Raw genomic sequence first — 10,540 nt, forward strand, 5'->3', positions numbered from 1 at the left:
GTTGGAAACCAATATACTAAGACGGGATAGTTTGCATCTGTATTCCCTAAAGATCTCCTGCCACCCTGAGCCTCTGTATGGCAGTTAGCATATTAGCCTGTAGCTTTCTTCCTATTGCCAAGTGGGCTGGATGAATAAACCAGCCCAATTAAAATGACACCTTTGGAGTAAGGCAAGGAAACCCTGTAACTAACCAGAAATGCCTTTGAATATCTGTAGACTTGGCAGGAGTTCTAGCTAGTATGACTGAGCCCATTTTGCCAGATTACCCCATTGAAAAGTGGTTCTTGATGACAATGATATCATCACACCTAAAAAACAGGCTTTTCAATGCCTTCTAGCTCCCTCAGCCAAGAGCCTCCACCTTCACTCAGTGCTTGGACTGAAACTCTTAGAATGACCCACAAAAGCATTGGCAGGTCCTTAGAATGACCTTGAATGATTATGCCCCAATTTGGCTCGGATTAAACTGATGTTGTTCCACTGATGTGGCACCTTTTCACTAATGAGTTACTGTCAGCTGCCATCACCCTTAGGTGAGCAGGCAGACTTTACGGTTTCTCCTGTTGGGCATAGGCTGAAGTCCTTGGTGGGGTGTGGTGGGACAACTCATGGTGCTAACCCCATCCCACACTCCTCCTCCAGGCCTGGTCCCTAGGACCCAGCTCCATTATTACGAGGAGGGGGTACAGGATATTCTAAGGAGTTGGTCCCAATTGTTTAGGACTCCTGGGATAAGAAGAGATGGAGGAGCTCAGGACTCCAGCTTGGCTCTGGAGATTGGGTGATGAGTGGAATTCCTCTCCAATTTTGGTAACTATTTTTGGTGATGAACTTTGACATATTAGAATTTGAGATTTCTACAGCTACCTGGGGCTTCAACATACCCACTTCACTAAACTCTCTGTCAGGGATGAGGCTGAAGGACAGAGGAGAGAAGTCAGGAGCAGTTCTGTTTGCTCTGGGTTGCATTTCCTCCCTTCCATCCCTCCTCAGTCCACTCTCCCTGGCTTCACACTGCCCCCAGCCATCCTTATCTGGAAAAGCCACCCACTAGAGGTCTTTGCCAAGCCCCCTTTTAGAAGCCACAGGAGGCTAGTCACCCCTAATCCATTTTTCCTCTGTAAGGGCTGGGCTCTGGAGGAGCTGGAAAGGTCATTTTATCCATCCCTCTGCCCATAGGTGAAGTTACTCTTGAAAAAAGCAGGTGGATCTTCTGATGGGTAGGGCTTGAAGTTGGGGTCTTTCCAGGCACCCACATACAGAATACCCACCTCCCCAGCAGGAGGCTATCTGCCACTAACACTGCATGTCCAAGGTCAGAGAACAATATTTCTTGAGCTTGGCAGAGCATGTCAAACTGACCTTTGCCCATGTTCCAATTGTCTCATCTTTCACTCAGCCTTCCCTTCCCCACCAAGGGCCCACATTCCTTCCAGAGAGCTGGTTCCAAAGAGGGGATCACAGCGCAAGTGGTTTCTAGGACTAAGTATATGGAAGATGTGTCTACAAGGCTTGGTTTCCCCGAGCAACCCCATCCCTGCCATGGCCTTTCCCTAGATCTGTGGTCGGCAAACTGCGGCTCGCGAGCCACAAGCAGCTCTTTGGCCCCTTCAGTATGGCTCTTCCACAAAATACCATGTGCGGGTGCGCACGTACAGTGCGACTGAAACTTAGTGGCCCATGTGCAGAAGTCAGTATTTTGTGGAAGAGCCACACTGAAGGGGCCAAAGAGCCGCATGTGGCTCGCGAGCTGCGGTTTGCCGACCACTGCCCTAGATGATGCTAATTATGCCAGCAGGCTGCCCTTGGCCAGTCTGCCTACTGCTGGGTACAGTTTATGCCAGAGACTGGGGAGGGAGAGGAGAAAAGCCCATATCCAGACCTCTCACCCTCAGATAGTCCTGTGCCTTGGGCCTTATCTGAAGGGCTCTTGGGCATGTGTCAGTGGTTCCCAACCTGTGGTTTTCAGAAACACTGTTCTGATCAATATACCCTGTGCAGGGCCCCCTCCCAGGGAAGGTGCCACGGCTTTAAGTTCCTGTTGACTGAACCCAAGGTGTAGTAGGCACAGCCTTGTCTTGGGGGCATATCTAACCAAGAGGTGAGAATGCCTCAATTGACTCTTCAAAGCCCAGGTACCCGGAAGGGTTTTTATTATGTAAATCCAGTCAAGCACCGGGAATGCCAATCCAAGCTCCTTCATCTTGAGTTTTGGTGAAACCTCCTGATATTTGGGGAATTTGGGCTATAAAATAAACACCTGCTTCAGTGCTGGGTGTCTCTGTCTCTCCGCCAGAAGCCCACCTGGACCCAGCTTCTCCCTCTATTTCTGTGTCCAGTCTCTTCACTTCTTTTTCAATCCCAAGCGCCTCTACTCAAAGAACCGGTTCGCTCTCTCTCTCCCCCCCCCCCGCCCCCCTCCTCCCCCCGTGCTGGACCCAGAGAAGGGAGACCCCCGACATAATACCCCTTCAGAGAGCTTCTGTGTGCATTAGCCCAGACAGACCCTGAGAAGACGTGGAGGAGGGAAACCTGCTTCATGTAAGGTCGTCCAAGGTTTTCCTAGCACTTTTGTGCATGGACCCGTTTCACAGAACAATGCAGGGCTGGCATTCAGCACTGAGAGTTATTGTTAGCTAGCAAATAAGACTCTTGATTTGGCAGGTAAATAGCCCCAAGCCCCTGTCTCGCCCCCCCCCCCCCCGTGTTCTTTCAACACCCCACCCAACCCCACAGGTCTGTCCCCAATCCAGTTTCTACCTGTACTGTCCAATACAATAGATACTAGTCACAAGTGGCTATTTAAATTTTAACTAATAAAGTTTAAAATCCAATTCTTCCATCGCACTGGCCATATTTCAAGCACTCCGTTGGCACATGTGACTCTGCCACTGCCTACTGGACATGTCACTCTCTGCAGAAGCTGGGCAGCAAGGCCCGACACAGAAGGCCTCGGGAGCCTTTTCTGAGCTGCCGTCTGTTCCGGTGCCCATGACTGCACTGCACCTGTTGTTCACTGTTGGGAATGGAACCCGAGTGCACTTGCATTGGAGTTCAGCGGACAGACAGTCTACGGCACATTCCTCAGAACTCAAAACCCAACATTCCCCTAATTCAATTCACAGCCTTGGCTCTAACGCCAAGCCTCGACTATATTTACATGAGTATGTTCCTGTGTCATGGCTGTCCCCTCCGGCCATCTTCTCCAAGAACACAACTGAAAGGATCCTACAATAGGTGCGTGTCACCTCACCCCAGTCAAGCTCAGGCAGGATGCCAAGAATGAGGCCATCAGAATGTCTCTACAGAAAGTAAACTCATCTACAATTTACAATTTATCTACAAATAAAAGGCCACACCCCTTAGAACAATTCACTTTTTATAAAAATACGATGTACATATTTACACGCATGTACATATTATGGTCATATATGACTTAGTGGTTAGAAAGCTTTTCCAATTTTAAAAGTCATACCAAGGTGCTCACACTTCCCTCCCTGGGCCTGCTGAGAGCTGCTGCAGCCCACCTGAGGGGCGGGTGGGCGCAGGACAAGGCACTGTATAAATAAACGCAGGGAAACGTTAGTGTACATCTCTGGTCAGAAACGTGGCAAGATCCACAGGAAAAAGTGCCATGCTTTCCCCCCAGCCCCTCAGCCCAGGCGGGGAGGGCAGGACTCCTCTGAGGCTGGGGGAACACTGTCCTGCAGGACCACGTTTTTCCTTCACATTTCACTGACTTTGGAACAGCGCCCAGGGCTCAGCTGGGAAGGGAGGTGCTCTTTGGAAATAGGATTCACTTAGTGCAATTGTCTTAGTGCAGAGCCAGCCCTGGGGTGGTGCTGTGCTTTCCTGAGGTCACTGGTCTGCTCCCTCAGTGACAGCGAAACCCTCTCCAGGCAGCAGGGTTCGGAGGGAAAACCTGGAGGGCTGACTCCTGTCTGAGACCTCCACCTGACGCCAGTCTCAGAACCCCATTTTCCCAGGAGGCAGGGCCAGCTTTACCCCACAGACCCTGTCCTGCCAGGCCCCGAGAAGCCACTGTCCCAAGGAGGGTGGCTCCACCCCCACTCTTTGCACATCCAAGAGTCTTGCTTCTCTGCACCACAGCCACCATGATGCCAGGTCCTGCTAGCCTAGGAGAGCAAAAGATAGCCGGGGACCCAGCTATGGCGCACAAGGAATGGCCTGGATGGAGGACAGCCGGACTGGGGGCAGCAGGCTGTCCAGCCAGATGCTGTCGATGTTCTTCAGGTCTGGGAAGACGCGGTGTAGGCTCAGTCCGCTCAGTCCGATATCCCCTAGAAGATGTGAAGAAGGTTGTATGAGGATAGGGAGGTTGGGAGGAGGTGAGTTTCTCCCTAACTCCCTCCCTGAAGGCCACAGACACAGCAGCATCTGATGTCGAACACCCCTCTTTAGGCAAACTTAAAGGCATGGGCGCAACAGCTAATTTGCAAGCTGTCTGTACCCTGGTGAGTTCAAGGATGATTTACCTCTGCTGCTCCCTGGCCCCAGCCCCTAGCCTTCCCCTCTTTTAGCCCCCCCACATGGTTCTCCCTTCTCCCTCAGGGGCTTCTTACCCCCAAGGCTGTCTGGCTCCTCCTTGCAGCTGAAGTCTCCATATACAGAGGTGGGCTGGGCCCCAGGTTCATTGAGCAGGTACCCCTTCCCATCCACATTTGTGGGCTGCCACTCCGACTGCTCCTGCTCCCAGAGCTGCGGACAGAGGAACAAGAGGCCATCAGCTCACTTCCAGTGCAGACTCACCCAATGGCCCTGCCCTAATGAGCCAAAGCTTCCCAGTCAGGATCACACCCTTGGCCACTTTCTCAGATGGACAGACGCAGAGGAGTTCACTTTGGACAGGGGCCTGGGAGGTGAGGGTCTGCCTTGGACTCACACTCCTACATCAACCCCGGCACCAAAGCTCCTAGCCTTTCCTCTCAACTGGATAAGGACATGACAACTGGGAGAATGGCTTAAAGCAATGGCTAGCATAATAAGTCCAGAAAAGATGACTAGAAAAGCAAGAGGTAAGAAACTATGCCCATGTAGTTTGTGTGCTGATGGAACAGAGCCTGCATACAACTGCAAAAACGCCTTTATATTCACTTTTAAAACAAAACAGAAAAAAACAACCCTAGAGGATAATTAGCTAAAGGAAAAAATAAAGCCGCCATATTATAGATCCCCAAGGCTGATTATTGAGACCTGATGCGCATGTCTCAGGCTAGCAGGGCTGGGGCATGTTGGGGCGGAGAATGCGGGCCAGGGACCTGGTCCTGATGGTGGCTGACTCAGAGCTATCCGGGGCCCTGAGGCTGCTCCAGGACAGTCTGTTGGAAACTGGGCATCCCTCCTGCCCTCACTTCCAGTGTCTTTCCTCCAAGGAGGGCCAGCGGTCCCTAGCCGTATGGAGATGGCACTATGCAAGCAGCCAAGTCATAGCAGTAGCTGCCTAACCCTGCCCCCCCCGCCCCCCCCGCCCCCCCCCCCCCGATTTGGAAGCTCTCATTGGTTCTCTCTCTCCTCGATGAGTAGCAGCTACTTCAAAAGAGTGCCCAGGGAGGAAGGGGCTCTACCTTCATGATGTCCTCAGGTAACTTCCCTTCCTCGTCCTCATCTGTTGTGGCTGTGGATGGGGAAGCGCAGAAAGGTTAGCTGGCAGTCAGCCAGGCTCCCCTGCCCCTACACACACACACACACACACACACACACACACCCCTCCCAGTACACATTTGCCTTGCCTGCCCTGCAGATTCCAGAACAGGATACTCTCCTACTGATTCAGCCTCCCAAACCCTGAAGCCACACCTCTTCCTACTCCCTCGCTTCCTTCCTCACCCTCGGAGACTGGGCTGCAGAGAAGCCAGGAGAACCAGCAACCTTAGATCAAAATGCAGCCCCTGGCCCCCTTCCTCTTCTCTCTAGCCTGCTGCCGCCAGCTCTGGAGTTCTGAGCATCTTTTCTCCACCAGGAAACCCTTCCCAAGACCTGAACAGTCAGGCAGGCAAGCGACACCCCAGCAGCACGAACCTTCAGAGGTGGAGGGCATGGGCGACACCTGGAAGTTGTACAGGTCGCTGGTGCTGTCTGGCACGATTTCCATTGGGATGTGCCAGTCGGGAAGAGTGCTGGTGACGGCACATGGTGACAGTGCTTTAGGACAGCAGAAAGCGCAGGTCAGAGCTGTGTGCGTTCTTAGTTTGCAGGACACCCAGCAGCCCCTATCCCGTAGCCTGCTCCGACAGGCCACACAAAGCACGTTGCCTCCCAGATCCAAGAGAAAGAGCTCGCCCCACCCCCTCCGACCTGTACGGCCCCTGCCAGGCCCCGTCCATCTCACCTGGAGTAAGGGCCCGCTCAATCTCCAAGTCCTGCCCCATGAAGCCCTGTGCTGTGTAGCTGCTGTGGTCATCAGGCAGGGTGGAGCTGCTGAGGCCATCGGAGAGGGTATCAGGGCTGGAGTCCCCGTATGACTGCAGAGGGAGAAGAGCTTAGACCAGGCTGCCGTGGCGCTTCTTCCACTGCCCAGCCTGACTCACAGGTGGCCAAAGGCTGGCTGCCTAGGACCACACTCACCTTCCTCTTGGCCTTGCTCTTAGCATCTCGGCTGGACTTGGACTTTCTCTCTGTGGAAGAGACAAGCTATAAGCCTCGGTACAGGCACACCAGCCCCAGTTGCCTTCTTCCCTCCCTCCTGCTTCCCCTCCCTCCCTGCCTGGGGGCTTCTTGAGGACCCAGAGCCCTTGGATACCTTTCCTCTGGTTCTTGGTGAGGGGTGGGAGCATCCGGTACACCCGCACAGCGGAGCTGCCTTTGTTCCTGCTCTGGTCCTTTACCTCCTCAATGTCTGGCAGGGAGTTCATGGCACAGCGAAAGTTGGCCTTCCACGTCTTGGGATCTGGCTCCTTTTCCCCTACTTTGTATCGGCCTAGTGAGCAGAAGGGTGAAGAAGATGGTCAGGGCCATAGGTGGGGATCCTCAGCCGCCTGCTGGCCTGGGAGGAGGAAGGCAAGAGTTTCCCAAGCTCTCATGCTGCCAGGGATCCTCACTGGTCAAACCAGTAGGTACTCCTGCATGACATTCTGCTGGCCCTGGACCCTGGGGTGTCTCAAATGCCCAGGCTTGTATACGTAGACACATCCAGCAAGCCTCACAGATGGGCCCAGCTGGACTCACTAGAGCACTCACATACCCGAAAGTGCTCTTTGTCCTGGACCATGCCCAGACTCCCTACTTGAGCTGTCAGCATCCAGAGGGTAGGGGCTGGGGCTTATCTGATATTTCCAAACATGGGAGTGGGTACAGAGTAGGCATCAAAGAACAGTTACTGATAGGTGGGCTGACTGGTCTGAGATGGGCCGAGAGCCCCATCCCTCTGGGATAAAAGGAGACCACCAACAAGATGGGCCTTTAGCCAAGGACCTCAAGAAAAGAAGGCCTGGGTCTCTTAATATCTTGGCTCACAGTTGCTTTTGCCAGGGAGAACTCTAATCCAGCCACAAACTCCTTGAAACAATGGCCCTTCTCCGAAGAAATGTAGGTCTGCCCTCTGCCCCCACCCCCAGTTCCATCACAGGGAGCTCAGAAAGCCCAGTGAGAGCCTCTGTGTTAACAGAAGTACCTCCCCCTATTCCCTCCCAGGCTCCTCCTGGGCAAGAGTCACACACCTGTGTGAATGGCCCAGCTCCGGAACAGACAGGCGTCCTTGTTGATGTCCCAGCCATGCTTGGCAGCGTGCTTCCATGGGATCTGGAAGGTCATCTCCTCCTGAACAGCACACACACATGTACAGAAGGTTGTGTCAGCTCAGAGGCTACAGGCTGTTAGTCGGAGTCTGCCCAGCCACTGAGGTCTGGGAAAAGGCTGACTTCCCCTTTTCACCCTGACGGCTGGCTTGGCTTCACCCATCCTGAGATTGGCTTGAACAGGCTGCTGCATCACTCTGGATCTCTCAGAAGGGGCTATGGGTTCAGATGAGCTGTGGCACCATCAGCTCAGGAAAACCTCCCTCTGCCTGTTACAGATGTGCTGGGTGGCATGCTTCTCTGGCTTGTCAGCATCGGCATGGAAATGAGAGCTTTGTCCATTAGATGGGACTGCTCAGGACACCTTAGGGCCACTGGCTCCTCCACTGGGGGTTCTGGCCGTACGCCTGAGGAAGCCCTGGGCCAGACATGGATGCTGGCTACCCTGTGTGGCCGTGGCACTGGCACGCTAACTCTGTCCTTCACTGTTTCTATGAAACAAGAAAACACAGTGGCAATGTAAAGACTAAGGTCTCACTGTTCTCGTGGCTTAACAGTGTGGATTTCTGAGTCAGACTGCTCAGGTTCAAGTCTTGGCATCAAAGTCATTATCTATCTCTCAGTGCCTCAGTTTCTTTATCTGAAAATGGAGATATTAAAGGACCTACCTCACAGGGCTATTTTAAGGGTTAAATGACACAATGTAAGTAACGTACTTAGCATGTTGCCACACTCACTTGTAGTGAGTGAACAGTATGCAGTAGCTGTTATTATGAATACTGTTGTTATTAGGTCTACAAAGCCTGTGATGCCCTTTATTCACCAGCAAGAGATTTCTTGGGCCTGGGCAACTGGTGCAAGGTTAACTCTTGGGTCACCTGGTGAGCCAGTCACCTTCCTACTGGCAGTGCCATTTGTCTGAGTAGAGCCCTGCTGGGTGAATTTTTATGGGTCTCCCTCAGGAGAGATCAGAACTCCAGCTCTTCGGATGCTGGAAGAGTCTAGCTGCTGGAAACTGTCAGTGACCTCAGGTAGGTGCCCTGTCCTTTCCTCAAGAAGGAAGGAAGGCAGGCAGAAGTCAGGCAAGTGAGGCCCAGGGCTGGGCCAGCCCACTCCCTGCACGCAGGACCCGCTGGAAAACACATCTGCCTCCTCCCTATCACTTCCCTTTTTGAGCTGCATCTGCAGCTTTGGTCCCCCAAAGAACATGGGTTAAAATGTGGCAGAAAAACCCAAAGAGTTACACTCACTTTATTAATCCAGATCAGCCCTGGGATTTGGTTGGAATTAATCTGCATCTCTAGCCAGGGTCTCATGCGCATCCGAGTGATGGGCATGTTGGCTGTAAAGAGAAGACAGAAGGCTCCTGTTTGAGTCTGTTTGAGCAGCCCCTGGGCACTATTTTGCTGCACCCCAGATCATTCAGTTACCTTCCCCTGCCCTCAACCAGGTAGCAGGTAATACAATCATGGGGAGGAGGCTTATACTGAAATAAAACTGCCCTCCAAATCCTTTTAGCATCTGAGGCAACACCATCCTGCCCCTTCCCTCCTGGGCAGTCCTGGGAAGACTGGTGATAGTTGCAGGACTTATGTGCAGGAAAAAGAGACAAAATACACGGGTATCTTAATACCAAAACTTTTCTTCCCAAACTCAGATCCTTTGGGAAGGTAGGGGCTTCTTTTGCTGGATGCCAAGAAATCTCCCTACTTGAGATAAAGCTGTGCACTTTCCCTCATGGGCGAGCAGTCTAGTCTCCCTGCATCGGAGACATCCTCCCCCCACCATCGCCCACAACAGTGCAGCGGCCGCGAGGCGCAACCCTTCCTGCCTGGCTCCTGTCCTCGGCGAAATGAACCAAACACCTGTGACGCCTCCTCCCGCTGCTGCAGCAGGTTCTCCAGCCGCCCAGGGGAGCAAGCCCCAACCCTGCCACCTGCATGGACAGCCTGAAACCTGGGGTCTGGGCGCGAGGCACAGAGCACCCATGCACGCACGGACGGACACTCGAGTCCTCGGCACCGCTCGCGGATGCGCGCTACGAACATACCCCGCTAACCAGAGGCGCCCCCCCCCCCCGCCCCCGAAGGCTCTGCGCACACAGATCTGCTAAAGCGGCCGGGCGCCCGCAACCTCGCGCGCCGCCCGCCCGCCCTGCGCAGCAGCCCGCCGTTCCTCCTGCGCCCTCCCGAGCCCGCGCGGGAACCCAGGCAACGCCGCACGCCCGCGGCTCTCCCGCCTGGGGTTTTCAGCCCCCACTTCCTGGTGCCCCGCGCGTCTTTGTTCGATGCCACCCGTCCCCCCTCCCTCCCCCGCGTCGAAGGCAGGCTCACCTCTGCAGCGGGCGCGAATGGGTGGCGGAATCCGAGGGTCCCGAAGCGGTGAGCGCGATTCCGGGTGGGAGCAGGGAGAAGGCAGAGGATGCCCGGGTCGCGGGGCCACTGGGCACGGCTGGCCTTGGCTGGGCACGGCTCCCGCTGGCCTCGGCTCGACCGAGCTCGGACGCACGTCCTACCTCGACGAAGGAGTGGCGCGATCTGCCAGGGCAGCGGCGCTGGCCCGCAATCTAAACACTTAGCGGGATTCCCCCAGCCCAGGCCCGGCCCCGCCTCTCAGAGCGCCGCGAGGGCGCCGATTGGCCAGCGCCGCCCCATCATTTCGGGGAAATCAGGCTGTTGTAGAGCTAGCGGCGAAGGGGAAGTACAGGGCGGCTGCTCCTCCCCACCCCCGCCGCCGCCGCCCGCCCGCCTCCTCTCTACCCCCACCCCAGCCCTTCCCCGAGA

At 54.6% G+C, this 10,540-nt stretch overlaps 1 protein-coding gene across 1 annotated transcript; it reads right to left on the reverse strand.

Annotated features, from left to right (window-relative positions):
- Window positions 1-3,369: 3,369 nt before the first annotated feature.
- On the reverse strand, window positions 3,370-10,304 carry IRF1 (interferon regulatory factor 1). The gene is made up of 10 exons (XM_081092289.1): window positions 10,091-10,304; window positions 9,008-9,099; window positions 7,680-7,779; window positions 6,764-6,940; window positions 6,589-6,638; window positions 6,353-6,485; window positions 6,043-6,165; window positions 5,589-5,638; window positions 4,587-4,722; window positions 3,370-4,304 (listed from the first exon to the last, which is right to left on the reverse strand). The coding sequence occupies exons 2-10, from the start codon at window positions 9,092-9,094 to the stop codon at window positions 4,171-4,173; spliced, it is 990 nt and encodes a 329-aa protein (XP_080948415.1). The 5' UTR covers window positions 9,095-9,099; window positions 10,091-10,304; the 3' UTR covers window positions 3,370-4,170.
- Window positions 10,305-10,540: the final 236 nt, after the last annotated feature.

The sequence above is a fragment of the Myotis nattereri genome (assembly GCF_964212035.1).
Source record: "Myotis nattereri genome assembly, chromosome: 5".
Classification (NCBI taxonomy): Eukaryota; Metazoa; Chordata; class Mammalia; order Chiroptera; family Vespertilionidae; genus Myotis; species Myotis nattereri.

What these genes read in the sequence shown, in the direction of transcription:
- IRF1 (XM_081092289.1), bottom strand. Translation starts at nt 9,094, where the DNA reads ATGCCCATCACTCGGATGCGCATGAGACCCTGGCTAGAGATGCAGATT. An exon ending in CACCAAGAACCAGAGGAAAG is followed by an intron (nt 6,639 to 6,763) that starts GTATCCAAGGGC and finishes TCTCTTCCACAG; the next exon opens with AGAGAAAGTCCAAGTCCAGC. An exon ending in AGAGCAAGGCCAAGAGGAAG is followed by an intron (nt 6,486 to 6,588) that starts GTGAGTGTGGTC and finishes CTCCCTCTGCAG; the next exon opens with TCATACGGGGACTCCAGCCC.